Here is a 22578-nt window from a genome sequence, read left to right as displayed (position 1 = left end):
CGCCTTGGGCACCACTCCTCCTATGTATCCTCTGGATACCTACTTAACAGGGTGTTGCTACTAAGGGTCTGTTGAGACAGTTCCTTCAGCACATACAAAGAGAAATGTGCGGTAGCCCCTGTGTGACAAGCCAAGACTAGTATGATTCTAGGCTCTTGGTCGTATTCCCTTAAAGGAATCTATTTCTGATTCCAAGCCTTGAGCTCTACCCCGGGCCCAGGAGTCTGGCCCTAACAGGTAAGTATTTTGGGGTATGTAGCCTAGGCCTTTGGCCGTAGGGAATAACGTCACTGACAGCCGTCTAACGTCCCAGGGGCGACTCCCATAGCAATATGGTAGAGTTGGTACTTAGTGCTCGCCATGGTTCTGGCTTGCACTCCCCTCAGCATGGTGGCGTGGGTATACCGTTCCCCATAGCAACCCCTAGAGGACGCAGTTCGAAGTTCCCATGAAAGGGAACATCTCGGGTTACTTATGTAACCATGGTTCCCTGAGTAGGGAACGAGACACTGCATCCTCTAGGTTTCTTGCCATGCTGCGGACGCAAGCTTCAGACGAAGAAGTGAATGATGTGTGCTCCCGGCGCCTATTTATACTATAGTCGCACCGGTAGTGACGTCATTTTTCAATGTATGCTTCAGACACGGGTCACGACAAGGCATTCCCCATAGCGACCCCTAGAGGACGCAGTGTCTCGTTCCCTACTCAGGGAACCATGGTTACATAAGTAACCTGAGACGTTTTTCAGGCGAGAATGTACTTGTTTAAAACTCAAATCTGTGGTTTATTTATAAAAATAGCGCCTTTATTTTTACAAGCAAAAACAGTCGAAAACAGTTCTAAATAAATATGTCCGTGAATTTTGATTTAAGAGGACAACAGGGGGTGTTTTGTTTTCCACTGGAAGAATTATGGACCCACAGATTTGAGCTTTGTGTGGATTACTTGTGGAATATTGTGATGTTTTTATCAGCTGTTTGACTCTCATTCTGATGGCACCCATTCACTGCAGAGGATCCACTGATGAGCAAGTGATGTAATGCTAAATTTCTTCAAAATCTTTTCTGATGAAGAAAGAAACTACATTTTTGATGCCCCGAGGGTAATTTTTGTGGCATCAATTTTAATTTTTGGGCAAACAATTCCTTTTGGTCGGTTTTTCACATAAAACTATTGTATGACTTGGAAAATCTTGGAATATAATGCACAAGTCATATGAACGATAATAGCTTTCATGATACTATCATGGTGCTTTTTATAAAGCAGTTTGGACTGGGCCATCACAACTTCAGAAAACACGATTTTCATTGCTCATACCAAGAATAGAGTATACAGCCAAACAGTATGACCGTGCCAACGCCCGTCACTATGTTCGTGTCGCTTTGCAGTCCTGATTTGTAGGGAAAGACGCAGACAGTGACATTTTTTCCATTTCGCTCCACCACTGAAAGAGAAAGAGCACAGGACGGATTTTAATAAGGGTGTGGGAAATAACTGCACAAGTCTGGTGGGTTGAAATGCATTATTGGGGCTACTATAGCCTCAGTTTACAGCTCCGTCCACACACAAGCTACAGTAGGAGACACTAAGCAAACCACAGACCACACTGTGAGACACACCCAGGACAGGCTGAGAGATGCTGTTTTTGAGTGAGAGACGTACTCACTTTCAACGGGTTTGCTGGCGAGTGCGGAGAAGGTGAGGTACATGACGTAGACGGAGATGATCGCGGACTGCAGCAGACCTGAGGTGGGCTGGACTGTGTGCAGAACAGAACAAAACATCAGATGTGTTGTGTAAAAAGCAGCATATAAACTGATCTGGCCATGTCTGTTTGCGAGTTTATGCTTCATACATCACGCTTCTTTATTAAATTAACTATGTACACTACCATTCAAAAGTTTGAGGTCAGTATGATTTTTTAACGATGGTCTCTTATGCTCACCAAGGCTACATTTGTTTGCACAAAAATACAGTAAAAACAGTAATATTGTGTTTCTTTTACCATTTAAATTATCTTTAGTATTCTAATATATTTTAAAATGTAACTTATTATTGTAAAGGCAAAATTCTAGTCTTCAGTGTCACATCATATACAGTATGTGACCCTGGACCACAAAACCAGTCTTAAGTCGCTGGGGTATATTTGTAGCAATAGGCAACAATACATTGTATGGGTAAAAATTATAAATTTTTCTTTTATGCCAAAAATCATTAGGATATTAAGAAAAGATCATGTTCCATGAAGATATTTTGTAAATTTCCTACCGTAAATATATTAAAACGTAATTTTTGATTAGTAATATGCATTGCTAAGAACTTCATTTAGACAACTTTAAAGGCGATTTTCTCAATATTTAGATTTTTTGGCACCCTCAGATTCCAGATTTTCAAATAATTGTATCTCGGCCAAATATCGTCCTATCTCAACAAACCATACATTAATGGAAAGCTTATTTATTCAGATGATGTTTTATCTTTCTGGTGATGTATAAATCTCAACTTCGGAAAACTGACCATTATGACTGGTTTTGTGGTCCAGGGTCACATATGCAGATTTGGTGCTTGAAGAAACATTTTCTATTATTATCAATGTTGAAAAAAGTTGAGCTGCTTTCCCCCCCCAGAAAGTTCAAAAGAACAATGTATTTTACTTAAATTACTTGCTAAAACTTGCATTTCACCTCAAACTTTGTTCTGTTTAGTGAGAATCCATGATAAAACTCTACTCCTCAACTCTCCAGCTTGCACACACATGGGAAAAGCTCCAGGCACTATGAATAAATTTGTTTGCCTTACATCAAACAAACATCTGTTTGTTAGTATAAAATGTAGGTCAGTGAAGTCTTCGTAAACTCACAGGTCTGAATGCAGGGTGAGATAGCCAGCAGAGACACGACTAAGCAGAGGCCGCCGTTGACACCCAGGAAGAGCTTGTTGAGGAAGCAGGCCTCTGGGTCCGTGTAGAACACGATCATAAACACCAAGGCTCCCACTGCCACGGAGAACAGCACCAGCGTGACCAGAGCCAGCGCTGCATACCAGATTTTATTATACTTTACTCCTGAGCTCCTGTGGAGGGACACAGTGGAGACGGTTCAAAGGAATGCTCTGGGTTCAATACAACTTCAGCTTTTGTGGCATGATGACGGTTACCACAGGAAATAATTTCGTCCCTCTGTCTACCCAAAAATGCAGTTGCAAGAAAATGCATAAACACTCATAGGGATAGGAAAAGAATATAACAAATATAATAAATATAATAAAAAAAAACATAAAAATATAAAAATTATGTTTCTAAACAAAGATTAGACTGGCCTAATGACTTTTATGACATTTCTCAACTTCATTGTCACAATAATATAAACCTTATAAAAAATAAATAAAAGCAACTTTCATGATACATGCAAGGACTCCAGAGAGAGACGTGACTTAACTATCTGTAAAGCACTCTTTTTATAGAAAAAACTACACTAAGCAGAATTTCTGTGCAAATACATAACCTGATGATCTACCTAGACAATTTAGACAACATCTCAAATAATGAACATTAATTCATATGCGTAACTTTTTGGTAGACTTTCACTTTCCAGTTTGTTAACATTAGTTAATACAAAAAGTATCACCAACTAACAATGAACTAGGGCTGCACGATTATGACAAAAATCTTAATTGTCGATTATTCCCTTGAAATAGTAATTGCGATTATTAATTACGATTATCACAATTTACATTTAATGATGTTTATACCACTGTTTGATGCAACTGCATGCCGTATTTTTATATGAAAATAAACAAGCTGAAAACACTTGAAAAACCTTTAGTGCTTTTCTACAGTATTAAGCCTCAAATGTCAAATATACATCGGATTGGTTTCTTCTTTATATTATAAAAAAGTACAAATATGAATGGTATTATAATGTTATACTAAAACCAAAACAATGGAATAACCCTTAAGATAACATGTAGAAAGAATAACATAAGTGGACTTTGAACGATTAGCTGCCGCTTTGAACGATTACGTAATTGTGGAATCCATAATTGTAATTGCGATTAGAAATTTGATTAATTGTGCAGCCCTACAATGAACAATTATTTTTACTGCATTTATTAATCTAGGTTAATGTTCATTTAAAAATATACTATTGTTCATTGTTAATTTATGTTTGTTCATAATATATTACAAAAAGTAAAGTGGTAATACTGTGAAATACAATTACAATTTAAAATAACTGGTTTTTATTTTGATATATTTTAAAAGGTTATTTATTCCTGTGATGGTAAAGATGAAATTGTTAAGAAGTCCTTCAGAAATCATTCTAATGTGCTGATTTGGTGCTCAAGAAATATTTCTTCTTATTATCGATGTTGAAAACACGTGGGCTGCTTAATATTTTTGTGTGAACGAATTTTTCCCCGGATACTTTAATGAATATATATATATATATATATATATATTTTAACAGCATTTTTATTTAAAGCTATTGCGTTAACTGTCGAGTTAGCCTTGTAATCAACCCAGAACATTCCTTTCATGAGCCAAAAGCTCTTCATTGCAGACATTCTATCAGATCCACATCTCAAATCTGGGTAGTGGTAGTCATAGAGAGTTTTGACTATCAACGTAAGGTCTGGTCTACAATCCAACCCAGCCTTCGGGCCAACAGGTAACACAAACAGCCACAAACTTTCTTTTAGGGTAGGGTAAATCTGAAATCAGTTAATACCAAGACCACTGCAATATACAGGTGTGCTCAAAAATATATATGCTTAAAAATGTTTTTGAAATAAGTCTCTTAAATATACAGTAAAAACAGTAATATTGTGAAATATTATTACAATTTAAAGTAAGGGTTTTCTATTTTAATATACGATTTAACATATAAATAACTTTGTAACATTATAAATGTCTTTACTGTCACTTTTGATCAATTTAATGCATCCTTGCTGATAGAAGTATTAATTACTAAGAAAAAGTCTTATTGAACCCAAACTTTTGAATGGTATTGTATATTGCTACTAGGTATCTTGAACAAAAAGTACTTAAGTCATTTAACCAGGTGGTCCGTGGGGGTGCTATCTGATAGGAGTTAGTAGGAGTGTTAGACATCCTGATGTTTTAATTAAAGGCCTATTACTGTTGTGTTCCTCAGCCTGCTTGCAGGATGTTAAACCCAGATTGCCTGTCACTGCAATTAATCAACTGTAACCCACTTGGAAAAAAAGAGCTTCTGTTAGATGTCCAGTTAGTCTCAGTGGTAGATTGCTCTTATCATAAATGTACCATGACTGAGTGAGCAGTGAAGAGTTGTGAAGGCGTGGGGTGAGGGAATGTTTCAGTAACGCACATGAGAAGTGCTGACAGCAGTGACTTCCATCTGCTCGGCAGCCCTCCAGCGTCTGCTTCATTTCAGTGAGGACATACTGTATTTGTTCTTCTATTTCTTTATATATATTTCTACAGAATAAAATTTCTGGATTTTCAGAACTTAAAAATGAATTGAGACTTTGTGTATGTATATATATATATATATATATATATATATATATATATATATATATATATATATATATCGGCAGAAGAGACCATGAGAATACAAGATCTGCTGGAGGAACATCAGAGCTTTCACTTCTCTCACTCTCATCCGTTTGAACATTTCACCTTTTAGACATATTAGATATATATATATATATATATATATATATACACACACATACACCATTCGAAAATTTGGGGTTAAATTTTTTTTTTCTTTTTAACAGAATGAATACTTTTATTCAGCAAGGATGCAATAAACTGATCTAAACTGACAGTAAAGACATTTATAATTTAATATAAATTTATATTTTGCAAAAAATACTTTTAAACTTTCTATTCATTATATATATATACATATATATATATATATATATAAATTTTCGGAGTAAACAAATAAATTAAAAAAACAACTAATTTTATTTAAATTAGCATTTTTATTTACATTACTTTTGAATAATAAAAAGTGTCACCAAAGGGAGGTCAAAATTAGGTTACTTCTTAGAACTGTTCTGTCCCCAATATTTCCTGTATTACAAAACTCCCTGTGACAGTTTTGGACGTTTCTGCTCTTTTATGCTGATGTTTATATTCGTTGACAGAAAGCAAAGAGGAAACTATGATCCACGTTGAGCTCTGCCATGGGTTTCCTGTCCACAAACTGGAGAGCAGCCAAGAACCTCTTACTTTTTCTCTTTCTCCTCTCTGTAATGTCAACAGCACAACACAAAGCCATACTCTACCGCCACAACACACATTCTGTATGCACACACCCCTGAGAAAGCTCTGCTTAAAAATACAAATATGTGCTCTGTCTTACAGTTGAAATGTTTCATGCATTGAAAACTCCCACTGAAACAAAACACTCTGGTTCTTGGAATCTGCCACAGTGCCAGTGACTAAAATAAGTAGCAAGCGCATTAAAACTTTTCCCAAATCTTTCAACCCGGTGTTAAAAAGTCCCCTTCTGCTATAGCAGCACAATGTTAAGACCACCCTGGCTGGCAACTATGCAACCAAACTGACAGTGGAAATGAAAAGCCGCTAGATTACACTAGTCTCCGTTCCCAGACCTAATGATTTCCAGTTGTGGGGATTCAAATTGCATACCAAGCAACAGTTGGATACAATGATGGAAAGTACTAGAGAACTTCTCCAAGAGCCTAATATGTTTTCCACTTGGTGAATGAAAAGAGGGAAGAAAGGAAAAACAGACAGTTATTTGGACAGTGCTAAACTTCAGCTCACCAGTTTTGATTCCATCTGTGGGCAAACTGAACGAGAAGCATCAACTGGATGATGATGAAGAGAAAACCTCCAGCAGCCCCCACATAACGCCAGACTGAAAAAGAGAAAGAGAGAGAGATGAGTCAAAGGTATTTCCCTCTGGCTGGTCCTGTATGACAAAACAAACACTGCTCTCTGCTAAAAGCCAGGAACTGAAAACACATCAGGAAGCACACATCATTTAACGAGACACCAAAGAGCGATAATCGCTTGGACCTGAGCTAATATAAAAGTGTACGTGAACTTTTCTGGCGCACAGAGCACAACTGATTAAATACTTTATTTATGACACCAAACACAAACATGGAGCTATCATAGTACCACTTATCTTGTGCAGTTTTTAAGGTAATGTGTTACAAATAATGCATGAAAGAAATACAATGTTTTAACATGTTGTTTTTAAATGTAACATATATGGCACAAAATGAATATATGAAACATCTGATAAGGGTTATTATAGTTGACTAGAACTAAAACCAATTAAAAACATTTTTGTTACTCGTATAATAATTGTTAACTGAAATAAAATATAACATATAAAACTTTATTGTATTTCAGCCAATTGCCAAAGAAAACGTTTTCAATTTAATTTAGTTTAACTTGATGTACTAAAATAATTAAAACTGATATGAAAATGAATAAAAACTATATACACATACAAAAAACAACAACTATAATACTAAAACTTTTGAATTAAAATGAAAATGAATAAAACAAATTCAAAATATTAATAAAAACTATTAATATTAGTATCTAAATAATACTAAAATAACATTGCATACTATACTATGGAACTGCTGCAGTGCGTTTATGATTGAGATATATTTCCATTAAAACAAGTGTACTAATTCAAGGACAACATCCTCTCTATCACTCAGGATCTTGTGCAACATTCCTCTAAATATGTGTGTAGTCACGAGGTTATTGATACAGGCAGCGGAAGACTCTGTTTGAGTTACTGGAGTCGAAGAACCACACAGAGATGCTCACAGTAGATCAACTCTGTTGCTCTTGGACATATATACCCCAACACCACTGCAGGCTCAAAGTAAAAAGAATACAACTTTCCAGGAATGTCTCAATAAAAAAGTTTCTAAGAAATTTGACAAGCCTCATTAGAGCACATGAAAACAATAGCAATAAATGTAATAAAAAGAGAACAAGCATGTGAAAACTGATCATACTAAACCTTCTAGAAACTTTTCTTGATTTGGTAGAAAAAATCCGCCTGCACAGCAGGCCAGCAAAGCCACAAACTTAAAGAACCAAAACCTGCAACGAAACAGAAGAAACTGTTGATTTAAGACATAATGAATAAGGAAAACGTTTCTCAAACTGGCAGTCTGGCTTTACAATATAACAATATAAGACATGGTTTTTCAAACAGTTTGAAAACAATAGTAAGTGAGTAAAGTAAGTTTAAAAATTAAATAATTGTACTAAAGTTTAAAAGAAATGATTTAAATGCTCTGGGAAATAATATTAATTCAACATAATTGTTAATAAATCAAAACATCGATTTTTCGCAACATATATTGATCCAAAGCAATTTTGTTTCAGTTCAATTCAGTTTTAATCGCAATCAAAATAAAAGTTTGTTTACATACTATATGTGTGCGTGTACTGTTATTATGTATATATTAATACACACATATATGTATATATTTTAACAAATATGTATATATATATATATTTATATTTGTATATAATTGATATTATATATAAATCTAAATATTGTATATAGAAATCTAACATATTTTTCCTTAATATACACATGTAAGTGTGTGTATTTATATATACATGATAAATATACACAGTACACACATATATAGTATGTAAACATAAACTTTTATTTGGAATGTGATTAATCGTTTTGCAGCCCTAATTTATACATCTTAATTAATTGCAGCCTTAGTGAGCATGAGAGACATATTTCAAGCTAAATTAAAAATCCTTCCACCCCAAATATTTACCATGACACATTTCCTACAGTATGTCATTCTGAGATTTTGACTGCATGCTATAGTATATGATTTCCTGTTTATCAATGTTAGTATGTCATCATAGTGTAGTTTCAGGAAGATCTAAATGAGATTTTTATTGAGGCGTGTTATTGTTTTGTGCGTGTTTTTTTTTAAATGCTTGTATAAATGTGCAGAGCAGGATGGAGCTGCATACAACACTGAGTTCAGCCATATACTTCCTTACCCTGCATTTGCATACAACACAAAGATCCAATTATTGCGACATGAAGTGCTCTCATGTGGGGCTAAACCATCCCATTTGTAGGGGTGAAGCTCGTCTCCAAGCGCCATTTCCTCTGGACAGAGCTTTAAATTAATACCTCTATTCAGGGCTTTGGTTGTGGGTGAATAATGGCGCATTAGAAGGGGCGTACAGATAGAGGCAGCAGGCCAAACAATACACGGTGGTCCCTATAGGTCCTGTGAACCTGAGCCCAGAGGGGCCACGGAGCAAAGCAGAGGAGGAACAAGCACTGTTTCCAGTGTAAATAACACTTCAAATGTGTCTGGCTCGACCGCTTACCCGTTGTGAACAGCTGCCCGGCATCCTGTGCTGGTTCGCACATGAATGGTGAACACAAAGAAGAAGAAGAAAAAGCAGGCCATGCCGAAACAGACCTTATACACGGCCGAATAGCCCACTAGAGTACTGCAGTTCTCCCCTGCATTCAGCTTATTACACATTTCGGTGAAGAAAGGAATCTGGGGAGAGCACAAAACAAAAAGAGGAATAAAATTACATTGAGTAACAGAATAGTTACAGTCGCTTCAGGGCAAAACTAAAGTTAAAATGAATCCAAACGGTGAACACACCCTTTCACGCTGGGTGCCAAAAAAGGAACTTAAACAAAAAAAAAACCTTATAATACACACACCTTAAACAGACATTGAAGGCATTACTTTCCATCCATTCAGAAGTCCTAGATTTTATTATTTTTTTTAATTACTGGTAACACTTTACGTAAAAGCCTTTATGTATAATGCATTATAAAAGTAGTTTAAATGCATGAATTATGTCTTGTAATGCACCTTGTAATTCATTGTACAATCTCATGAATAATTGTAACCACAGTTTATGCATTATAACACTTATCGATTCATTGTTACACTATGCATTTTAAATTCGGTTATAATTATTTACAAGATATAATGTATTACAACACATTATAAATAATTATAATACAATACACCTTTTTATTAACCCCTTATATATATATATATATATATATATATATATATATATATATATATATATATATAACATACAAAAAGTTATTTTAAATTGCAATAATATTTAATCATTTAACATTTTAACATTTTTAAAAAATCATGATACCATCACTGTACAATAATAAAAAGTCAGTGGACTGTACCATAAAAATAATAATACAGTGGTGGTAATCAAACATTAAAACAATGCTACTTTTATATGTACAATGGTAAAGAATGATTATATGAATGAATGAAAAATTCATTTTACTGAAAACTACAGTATTACCATTGTATACGTCTAAAAATATTGGGTAACACTTTATTTCGATAGTCCACTTTAGACATTCTATTAACAATAAGTAACTTTGCAACTACATGTCAACTAGCAGTTAGTAGAGTATTAGTAGACTGCCTGCTTAATATTTTCTAACACTTTCCTTGTCAACTTATTCTACTAACCCTAAACCTACCCTAACAGTCTACTCTGAGAGTTAGTAGACATGTAGTTGCAAATGAATGAGAATTAGTTGACATGTAGTTGACATGTAGTTACAAAGTTACTTATAGTTAGTAGAATGTCTAAAGTGGACTATCGAAATAAAGTGTAACCAAATATTGTATTACCATGGTTTCTCTTTGTAAGAGTATTAAAGGGGTCATATGATGCTTTTTTAAAGATCATTATTTTGTGTGTTTGGTGTAACAGAATAAGTTGACATGCTTTAATGTTCAAAAAACACATTATTTTTCAAATACTGTTCATTATTGTGGGTCCTCTATCCCCCGCCTCTCTCAAACGCTTCGTTTTCTACAAAGATGTTAGAACTAGCCATTTTAAGGGGGTGTGGCAGAGTCTTAACTTTGATAAAGAATATCTCTTTGGTTTTGAAACTTTAGTCTTTGCAACTTCAGGGATCTTATCTATTCACGAACAGCTTGTAACACTCCAAAGAGAAAGGAAAACTTGAAATTGCATCATATGACCCCTTTAACAAAGCCAGTCGGATTCTAACAAGTATTTACGGTTCTCTTTTGTGGTTTTGAAGAGAAAGTGGCCACAAACTACAGGGCACTGGTTCCCAACAGTGCACATTATGTAGACCTGCTATAATACTGGGAGGCCCTGCTATTCTTATAACGGACCTTCATGGACCTTCATATAATATAAAGTTATTGAGGTATTCCTCTGTCAGCATTTGCTCTGTCCCTGTGTTGGAACCAAAGACCACCAGGAGAAGATTTTATGTGCTCTTAAATTTGAAACAACTGTTTGTGAAAAACCTTCAACAGCTGTAAATCTTTGTGTCTTGGGCACCTGAGTGACAGTTCTTTTGTGCCTCACTGAGAGGCAGCATTTTTATAACTATGCTGGTCTTTTTTAGCATCTGGGTTTTTTATACTCATGGCATTTACTCAGTAAGCACTCATTGTGGTGCGGAGAGTAAAAAAAGAGCTTGAGCTCACGTTACACTCCCAGAGCCTTTAAGTGTATTTCAACCGCATTCAGTTACTGGTTTTGTATAGTTACAGAAAAACAAAACCCAGCTTCACTGAAAGAGTCATTATATACAGCGTGCAACAATTCCTGTGTTAGATGCTATGATGGAGCATTCATACTTTGTCTTACATTCCTGCAATGCTTTGAAGCAGAAGAGTCGTGTAGCTCTTCTTTATGTTTGTCTGAATAACATGGGCTAGCTGCCTGCAAATAAACCCTTGATCCCTCTATTGACCTTTTCTTTAATGAACAAATGAATGCGTAAATTCTGTTCTTACAAATGCTTCTAATGTACCTTTGCTTTTTGCTATCTGTCCAGGTAGTAGAGGACATAATGTTCTTCTGTTTAGTAACAAAGCATTCATTTATTGAGAAATTAAATAAAAAAATAAAACACTGAAGAAACAGACTTTAGAATGGTGACCTAGTGTTTAGGAGTGTGTCTTGCAACACAAAAGCCTGAGATCTGAATACAAATTTACTTTTTATTTTTAAAATATAATTACAAAAACAGCAAATGTGTCTATTTAACTTCGTCTTATGAACAACCACTCAAATGATATAGCTCTAAGTTTCACAAACCTCAAGTACACAATACTTGCTTCATTTCAAGAAAATGTATATATTATAAAAAGCTGTTGCAAATGTGTCTCTTTAACTTGAGTTCTGTAGGTGAGGAGTCTTTTCTGATCTTTTCCTATAAAGTTTCTGACTGATTCAAACCAATAACTTCTGAGTGGTAAGCCTTTTTGAAAGATTTATTTGAACAAAAATGGCTTATATATGCAGTGCTGTTATCATTAACTAAGACTATTAAAACATTCCTGTTAATTAAAATAATGATTAATTTATTAAATAAAAAAAATAAAATAAACTGAAATAAAACAAACTAAAAAGTACTAAATGAAATACTAAAATTACTGAAACTAATAATTTTTTTAAATAAAACTTTATAGATATATTTTATATGATATAAAAATCAAAAACTAATAAAAATGACATAAACCCACAACAAAATAAAGGAAAAAAAATAATAATAATGGAAAATATATACAAAAATACTTTAAATATTATACTTTGAACAAAAATGGCTTATATATGCAGTGCTATTATCATTAACTAAAATTATTGAAACACATTTCTGTTAATTAAACTAAATAAAAACAATTTTATAAAATAAACTGAAATAAACAAAGTACTAAATTAAATACAAAAATTACTGAAACTAACAAAAAATCATAAAACTATATTTTATATTATATAAAACAAAAAAATATATAAAAAATAAAAATTATAAAAATTATAAAAATGCACAACAAAATTAATGAAAAAATATTAAAAAATACTTTAACAAAAACTATAATATTAAAATAACACTTCATAAAAGTAATTTGCTTGTGAATCTGACTCTACTGGTTAAAGCGTAAAGTGTTTCTACAACAAGATGTTTTTTGTCATTACTCCATAACAAAAGTCAAACTGCAAAATTATAAAATTGAATTTATAAAAATTAAAAAAAAATTCCCGTCTCTAACTCATGGCATCGGTTGAGACAGAAGTCAGGCCCACACAGAATCTGCACCAACACATGTTTTCCATGTCTCTCATTAACAAAGTTAGAAACATATTACATTTACATTTAGTCATTTAGCAGACGCTTTTATCCAAAGCGACTTACAAATGAGGACTAGGGATGCACCGAAATTTAAATTCTTGGCCGAAGCCAAAGCCGAACATAATGAAACACTGGGCCGAAGGCCGAATACGGTTTTTCACATTTTCCCCCCATGTAGGCCTATTTTGCCATTTTTTTTTCACCATTGCATTAATTAAATTGGCAAAATGTGTTCAAATAAAAAATAAATGACAAAACAACAATTAAAAAATATTTACTTAACACTGAACATTTTTTTTTCATTCTAGCAGACATACCAACAAAGCACAATTTAACTTAAAATGAATAAGTTGCTGAGCAGAAAAGACTTCTTTTAAAACATTAGAATATATTACAGATCCCAATTTGAACACCATGTGTGAATGTTATAATAAATGAATTAATAGAGTTGTTGTAGGGTAATTATTATTATCATTATTATTGTCTTACTTTTTTATTTCATTTTACAGAACGACAGTAAAATTACAATACTATTATTTATGAATGTCGCTGGAGTTGTTGCTTTTTCTCTGCTTTTATTTTGGCAGAAACCCGCAGGAAGAACTCAGTGCTTCTTTTTGTTGACAACAGCATGCAGATTTATGAATGATTCTCATTACGAATTTGGGAAGATGTTTGTCGCACCAGGCAGCAACCTCTTCTTCTCATCGGAGACATGTGATGCAGCACTAAACTGTCTCTTGCTGTCGGTGCTTCGTGCTTGTAATGATTTCTGCGTCTTTCTCTGATAGTTTTAAATATGTTCACACTGCCGACATGTTTGCTGCATTAGTGAGTGCCTCTATTTGATCGCGTTAGTCATTGTTCGGTACATATTATTCGGCCGAACACCGAAAGAGATTTGTTTTTGCTATTTTCAATAATTCCGGTTGGCGAATATTCGGTGCACCCCTAATATATATATATATATATATATACAGTGGGTACGGAAAGTATTCAGACCCCCTTAAATTTTTCACTTTTTGTTATATTGCAGCCATTTGCTAAAATCATTTAAGTTATTTTTGTTTCCTCATTAATGTACACACAGCACCCCATATTGACAGAAAAACACAGAATTGTTGACATTTTTGCAGATTTATTAAAAAAGAAAAACTGAAATATCACATGGTCCTAAGTATTCAGACCCTTTGCTCAGTATTTAGTAGAAGCACCCTTTTGATCTAATACAGCCATGAGTCTTTTTGGGAAAGATGCAACAAGTTGTTCACACCTGGATTTGGGGATCCTCTGCCATCCCTCCTTGCAGATCCTCTCCAGTTCGGTCAGGTTGGATGGTAAACGTTGGTGGACAGCAATTTTTAGGTCTCTCCAGAGATGCTCAATTGGGTTTAAGTCAGGGCTCTGGCTGGACTATTCAAGAACAGTCACAGAGTTGTTGTGAAGCCACTCCTTCATTATTTTAGCTGTGTGCTTAGGGTCATTGTCTTGTTGGAAGGTAAACCTTCGGCCCAGTCTGAGGTCCTGAGCACTCTGGAGAAAGTTTTCGTCCAGGATAACCCTGTACTTGGCCGCATTCATCTTTCCCTCAATTGCAACCAGTCGTCCTGTCCCTGCAGCTGAAAAACACCCCAACAGCATGATGCTGCCACCACCATGCTTCACTGTTGAGACTGTATTGGACAGGTGATGAGCAGTGCCTGGTTTTCTCCACACATACCGCTTAGAATTAAGGCCAAAAAGTTCTATCTTGGTCTCATCAGACCAGAGAATCTTATTTCTCACCATCTCACAACTCCATGCGGGCTTTCATGTGTCTTGCACGGAGGAGAGGCTTCCGTCGGGCCACTCTGCCATAAAGCCCCCAGTAGGATTTTGTGATTTGCGCCATACTCTTTCTGCAGCTCTGAGCTTAGACCGATACTCACAGAGAACATCAGATAGAGGCAGAAGAGGTGCTGGAACGAGCTGGCCTGGAAGACAAGGGGCAGACAGTGTCTAAACAAGACGTAAGAGTGGAGCAGAAAGTATCAGTAGCACGGTTAACATCAAGAGATGATAACTGTTCAGGGGAAGGAAGCAAAGATGAAACCATAGCAGATAGCCGGGAGGGTGAGAGAGAGAGCGTAGGTTACGTCGAAAAGTGACATGTGTAGGGGTATGTGTTGTGTCAGGAACCATGTTGAGGTTAAGAGTGAGGAGGAAGTGATCCGAGGTGTGCAGTGGAGTAACGAGCACATGATCAGTGGAGCAGTGTCAATGGATATTATTATTATATAGAATTATTATTATATTAGCATATTACCTGGCCCATTGTGTGTTTATTTATTAATATTTTGACTTAAAAACAACTTGTCTATGCTTTCACTTAGCAATGTGTAGTAATAATTTAAATCAGTAGGCCTACTAGTGTTCTGCATATTTTTGCCCCAACAGCACAGACAATATGAAAGTGTGCAGAACAAATATTTATTTGTTTATTAATAGATAATAATATTTTAGTAATATTTATTATTTTAGTTTTTTTTTTGCAGGAAGGCAGATGCCCAGCAGCAGGCGATGTAATGGGGTGCTGCTGACCTTAGGCCAGATTTAATGGTCTTTGTATATTAGGGAACCTGATACAAAAAAAAATGCAAATGGAGAAGCTCTGAACAAACTCACATGTTCTCGCATTGCTGTTTCCACAGTGGGGGACATCATGATGACACAGGTCACCGTGACCAACATGAAGAAGAGGGCGTACATGAAGCGTGTGGAGGTGGACTGTTTGATCTTGGGACAGCAGCCACAGCACAGGGAGCAGGCAGCCGATCCACAGCAGCAGGCCAGCTGCAGAAAAACAGCACATGAGTGAGCGGGACACATGCAAGTGCTTGACGATAACAGTTCACAAACCATTACAATGATTTACAATTAAACAAATGGATATTAAAGCACATCTGAACATTTAAAAGAATAAAATATGCCAATTAAAGTGTTACTGTAAACCAAGGCAAAGACAACACAATCTTTTTAAGATTAAGTAATATATACTTTTCAGCTGAAATAAACCAATACAAGTCTATAATGTACTGTGAAACTGAACAAATGCATTGAGGGGACTGTGAACATCTTATTGGTCATCATCCCCTTTAGCAACACAAATGCCTCATTCCTATTGGCTGTAAGCAATAGTAGAGCAGGGCTGTTACTATGAGGCAACTTGATTCACATGACGCAAGACACAGACAAAACATGAGGCTCCAAGATCAGATTGAGTAGATACAGTATCAGTACAAATGTTTCTAGACGTTTTAGAAAATCCCTTAATCTTTTCTACTATTGTTTGTAGACATTATGCAGCCAGAGAAGAAAAGAAAAAGGAATGGTTAATTATCATCCTTTTAATGTTTAAAGGATGTTGTAAATACACGAGTTACGTTAGTTTTGTAAGTTAAAAATGTTCTTAAAATATAGATTTAGATTATTAAAGGGGTCATATGATGCTGCTAAAAAGAACATTATTTGGTGTATTTGGTGTAATGAAATGTGTTTATGTGGTTTAAGGTTCAAAAAACACATTATTTTCAACATACTGTACATTATTGTTTCTCCTCTATGCCCCGCCTTTCTGAAACGCGTCGATTTTTACAAAGCTCATCGGTCTGAAAAGCGAGGTGTGCTCTGATTGGCCAGCTATCCAGTGCATTGTGATTGGCCGAATACATAAATACTGGCCAAAAACCTGTATCTGAACTGTAAATCATGTAATATTATGGCTCAGTACTGTATGTTACAACAGACATTGTCCAGCCCCACTCATACTGTGTTCATTTTACTTGTGTGGCTCTTTAAATAGGTCATAAATTGCCTTAATTAATAATAAAAAAAAATAATTCTACAGATACCCTGTAAATAGTGAAAATAAATTCATTCCTTCATATTTGTGTATTGAAAATATTTTTGATAGACATTTAAACTCCTATCTGATTTTCTATTTAAAAAAAATATATATAGTATTTAAAAAAAAAAAAAATTTATTTGGGCTAGTTGAATTAATTTTCGGGCTACCAAAATCTGAAGAGTACTTGCCCATACTTCTCAGTATATTTTGGAAACATTCCAGATAATTTGGAAACTTTCCAGGATTTTTTTTTATATTCCAGGGATTTTTGGAAACTGAATAAATTTTCGGGCTACCAAAATCTGAAGAGTACTTGCCCAAAGGGCTACCAGGGATTATGAAATTTTGGGAGCCCTGAAGATATAGGCCTAAGCATTCAAAACTTACAGTTTCTCACTTCCACCAATAAGGATCAGCGATTTTAATGACATCACACCTAAGGCTGCAAAAAGGTGGAAAATTCTCATTAAATTTGGGAAACATTCCAGATAATTTGGAAACTTTCCAGGATTTTTTTTAATATTCCAGGGATTTTTGGAAACTTTCCCGGAAATTTACTAGAAATTTTCCACCCCTTTGCAACCCTAATCACACCGCACTTGTGGGGTACACTTTCTGTCCAATCAAATGCTCTCTAGAACCCGAAGCGTCCCGCCCCCTGCACTATAAATAGATGCTGAAGCTTAGGCCTGTCACAATAATAAAATAGATTGACTTATCGTGCAATATATGTACATGACCTCAATAATTTTTGGTGACGCAATATATCGCCCATTATATTTACTTAAAAATTAATGTCACCATGTTTTGTAAATTCCACTTGCGCCTGTGTCTTTTGCAGCTTCTCGTACATAACGTGGTGTAGTCATGAGGAGCTAGTTCAAATAAAAAAAAAATGCTTCTACAAAAAAAGTTTCATCTGCAGATATGGCCTTGTTTAGGGATCTGTGCCTTTGTGCAAACGGACATCTGACTGCTAAGTAGTGATTGTGTTTTTCAGCAATAGTGTCCACCCTTAAAAGTTCTTTGTGCATTTTTCTTTTTTTCTACTTTGTACTTTTTGTTAGAAAATGTTTATTTACTATTTATTCTGGTTTTTTAAGGTATCTAATATTTTGATACTTAATTTCCATGATCTAAATATTCTTAAAAATTGTAAGTTTGTTGTCATTTGGAGGTGTGTAGGCCTTCTTGCATTATTATGCTGTTACATTATGATTATATATTCAGTGGCATAAAATGGTCTTTAAAATGACAATAATATCGCAATTATTTCTGGGGCAATATATCGCACAACAAAAAGTTGTTATCGTGACAGGCCTACTGAAGCTGCGGCACAAATCGGTCACTTGTTCACAGGATTTGTATTTTCTGTACGGTGAATGGCACGCAGTGCACTATATAGGGGATAGGGAATGATTCAGACAGTGTAAATATGTTTTCCGTTGGGGCGAATGAAGTCTGGTTTCGCTCAGTGTCATGTAAACCGCTGCACCACGCACGCAGTCTACTCCGGTCCACAGACACTATACACGGAGCGAATAATATGCACGAGTCGGCGCAGGCCATAAAACTTAATGAACCCATTTGAATTCTACACAGAATGCTATATTTTATAGCAATATGAGATTGTGGCTGTCATATGCTGTCAAATGCGGCTTTACCGAGCTCAACGACTCAGGTCCAAACTGTAACTGTGATATAAATGAAATCACATCATTTAAAAAAGGGGGCGGGACATATCAAGCAGTCTTTCTGTTTCAGTTGAAATGACGTCAACACACAGAACAATGCTGCGTGTTTCAAAACACTTTAATGGACCTTTTAGGATGAGTAAATGATAACCATATTCATTTTTGGGTGAACTATCCCTTTAATGGGACCATTCATTTCAACAACCTAAAAAATTAATCATAATGCAGATTATCCTCTGATTATCTACTAGAAGCATGAATGTTCATAAATTTCACAGTAAACAGCACATCAGAACTATACAAGACAGACAGCAGAGGAATTCAGAGGACGTGTCCCCTCTCCAGACAACAGGTGGTCAGCAGCATGTACGACCCCAACCCATCACAGCCCCATTCCTCCACAGCAGTGACAGCACCATGGAGCCCATCGCTGGTCAACACTGGTCGAGTGGGACAGCACTCGACACCCTCTTGCAATCAAACCATCCCCCATCTCCTGCCCCGGAGACAGTTCTTAGCCCTCTACAAAGAGCCCTTCTCTAACCCTCTCCCGCAACCAGCAGGGGTCTGGGTGAAAGGTGACAGACTACGAGTAAGGACAATAACCTGGACATTGTTTTCCTTCAATTCAGACTGGGAAATTCTCAAGCTCATCAGAAGGGTGTGGAGGAGCTCTTTGAAGCTACATCTAAAAGTTGGAGGAATGTTGTGTTAGCAAACAGATTCTAGGTTTGTAGTTCTGCCGTGTTTACACCCAGCAGAAAAGTCGACCATAACCAGAAAATAAGGATCTTAAAGCTATTACAGAACTGCTGGATGCTAAAAACAGTTACTTTTACTTCCTTCAACAAAAAACAATAGTAAGCCAGTGAAAGCTGCACAATAGGTTTGGACTGCAGTGACTCAATACTAGTGAAAATGTTAACTCAATAACTGGTTAGATTCCAAACTTTTCACAGTTTAGAAGAAATAAGTCCAGAAAAAGTCCACCATAACTCAATGCTGGTGCTGTCATTTCATGAATTGTCAAATAAAAGGAGCATGTATGGAACACATCAATTAAATTGATGGAATTGTCAATACAATTCTATAGAACGTTACATTAAAAAAAAAAAATTTTAATCCATAAAAATGCTATTGTAGTTCTCTGATGTATTTTCAATAATTGTCAAATAAAATGAACACAGAAACATTTTCCTGTTAGGAGAGTATACTTTATGAATTGAATATGCTTTTTAATAGTACAAATTAATTAATGGAATTGACAGTAAAATTAAGAATTTCATAGAATTTAAATTAAAAAAAATAAATAGATAAATAAAAATCCATCATAAAGCTATAGTTCTTTGCTGTAATGTTATTAATTGTCAAATAAAATAAGCATGGAAACAATTCCCCATTTTAAAGTTTTAGGAATTCAGCTGATTAGATATGTATTTTAATTAGTAAAATGTAATTATTAAATAATTACATTATTAAAACAGAGATGTTAAAGGGATCATATGATGTGATTTAAATTTTTCCTTTCTCTTTGGAGTGTTACAAGCTCTTGGTGCATAAAGAAGATCTGTAAAGTTGCAAAGACTAAAGTCTCAAATCCAAAGAGATATTCTTTATAAAAGTTAAGAGTCAACCACGCCTACCTAAAACAGCTCGTTCTAACACGCCCCCACATATCTACGTCACGATGTGGGAAGATTTGCATAACGCTGCCCAAATGTTCACACAAAGAAAGAAGGCGTAACTTTTATTCTCGTTGTAGTATTGTTGCTGCTGCCGCCATGTTGTGGAGACGCTGTTTGTTTCGTTGTGAAAATGAAACTACTTTGTTTGGCCTTTCAAAAGAGGACGATATTCGCTTCATCATGCCTGGAGCTGATCCGTGCTGGTCGCTGAGGAAATACATCAACTTAGTGCTGTGGATCGCCGGATCGGCTTTCACCGTGGACGAAGCAGAGTCCAGCCCGCGTTTATAATGGGTTTTAATGTTTTTGTCTCGTCGCTCCGGCCGGGACAAGGCATCACAATATGGCAAGGGGCGTAACATTTCCGTCACACGCTTGAGGTATTCGGCCAATCACAACGCACTGGATAGCTGGCCAATCAGAGCACACCTCGCTTTTCAGACTTTGTAAAAATCGACGTGTTTCAGGAAGGCGGGGCATAGAGGAGAAACAATAGTGTACAGTATGTGGAAAATAATGTTTTTTTAACCTTAAACCGCATAAACACATTTCATTACACCAAATACACAAAATAATGTTCTTTTTAGCAACATCATATGACCCCTTTAAAACACTAGATGACTTGACAAGACACTTGGCAGCCAAACAAATAGGCTAATCGATTCGAACCCAATTTAAACTGATCTCTGGTGTATGTTACAAATGGCCAAGAACATTAATAGACAAAGTTATCTGATATATTTCACTGAGCTCAAGTATGATTACTGTCGAAACTCAGCAAACAATAAATCTATAGTCTCCATGTCATGAATAGCTGCTTTGTGGATCTGCTAGCCAGGCAATTGTACAGCTGAGGCAAAAATGTATTACTTCACTGTTTGAAGTGTACACAAAAAAAGTGCTCTTTTGTCCAGTGCGAAGAGTACCCATAGTAACACTGAAGAGTCAAACCTTCCTGCTAGAATCACACTGACCCGCGTTGATGGATGGATGGCGATTGCTTGACAGCTTTTTCAGCTGCAAATACAGAGTAATGGGACAAGAGTAAACACCCTCTACGATGGTGAAATGGAGGAAGTCAGAGAGAGAAAGAGATGCGTAAAGGCTGTGTGAAATTCACAAGGGTGAGAATGCCTCACTTCTACCCACAAAGTCAACACAGATAGCCCTGCCACAAAAGCCATCATGAATAGCTGCTTTGTGGATCTGCTAGCCAGGCAATTGTACAGCTGAGGCAAAAATTTATTACTTCACTGTTTGAAGTGTACACAAAAAAAGTGCTCTTTTGTCCAGTGCGAAGAGTACCCATAGTAACACTGAAGAGTCAAACCTTCCTGCTAGAATCACACTGACCAGCGTTGATGGATGGATGGCGATTGCTTGACAGCTTTTTCAGCTGCAAATACAGAGTAATGGGACAAGAGTAAACACCCTCTACGATGGTGAAATGGAGGAAGTCAGAGAGAGAAAGAGATGCGTAAAGGCTGTGTGAAATTCACAAGGGTGAGAATGCCTCACTTCTACCCACAAAGTCAACACAGATAGCCCTGCCACAAAAGCCTCATTTCAGTTCGCTAGAAGAAAAAAACTCACTAGCTGAGATTTGATACAAAAAGTCCACAGGATAATGGGATGTGGGGTACACACGTGGTGACGTCTTCTTCAGCCGTTTTCAGATTTTATGCCGATTCATCAGTCAAAACAGAGTAGCACACTGGAGACACTACACATTTTGCAGTTTTCACGTGGGTGTTTAGACAAACGAGATCTTACAAACAAAGTTATCTCAAGGCCTGATCAAGAACAGTGTGCCATTGAATTCATTACCATTAGATAATGAAAGATAATACCCTTCCTGTATTAACAGATCTGCAATGGTATTTAGACATGAATGTTTTCACAGTGCAATATTACCAGGCAATAAAACCACCTTTTTTATAGAATGCATCATCACGGGTGATTCATAGGGCAGTCATACATGACTCAAGCCCAGACATCTGATGGAGATATCACAGTTAGATTTCCATAATGTTTCCCAGTAGAACGAGACTAAACAGTCCAGTGTGCAAGAGCTGAGAAGATTTCCACACACTTGAACACAAAACATGTCACAAAACAAGATATTTTGCTTTACATCTTGA

At 35.8% G+C, this 22578-nt stretch overlaps 1 protein-coding gene across 3 annotated transcripts in view; it reads right to left on the bottom strand.

Moving 5' to 3' along the window:
• LOC107587505 (serine incorporator 5) overlaps positions 1–22578 on the bottom strand; it is a 35240-nt gene that overhangs the window by 9768 nt on the left and 2894 nt on the right. For 2 of the 3 annotated variants that reach the window (XM_016275309.1, XM_016275308.1), the window contains exons 2-8: positions 15837–16004; positions 9371–9549; positions 8013–8095; positions 6785–6878; positions 2861–3072; positions 1667–1759; positions 1318–1444 (exon numbers count right to left, since the gene is read on the bottom strand). In XM_016275309.1, the coding sequence (XP_016130795.1) occupies positions 1318–1444; positions 1667–1759; positions 2861–3072; positions 6785–6878; positions 8013–8095; positions 9371–9549; positions 15837–16004 (956 nt within the window). The remainder of the gene's footprint in view (positions 1–1317; positions 1445–1666; positions 1760–2860; positions 3073–6784; positions 6879–8012; positions 8096–9370; positions 9550–15836; positions 16005–22578) is intronic. The other variant, XM_016275310.1, reaches the window with a different exon arrangement.

Source organism: Sinocyclocheilus grahami, unplaced genomic scaffold (assembly GCF_001515645.1).
Source record: "Sinocyclocheilus grahami isolate Dianchi unplaced genomic scaffold, SAMN03320097.WGS_v1.1 scaffold93.1, whole genome shotgun sequence".
Taxonomy (NCBI): domain Eukaryota; kingdom Metazoa; phylum Chordata; class Actinopteri; order Cypriniformes; family Cyprinidae; genus Sinocyclocheilus; species Sinocyclocheilus grahami.
This window is presented reverse-complemented; position numbering and strand designations above follow the sequence as displayed.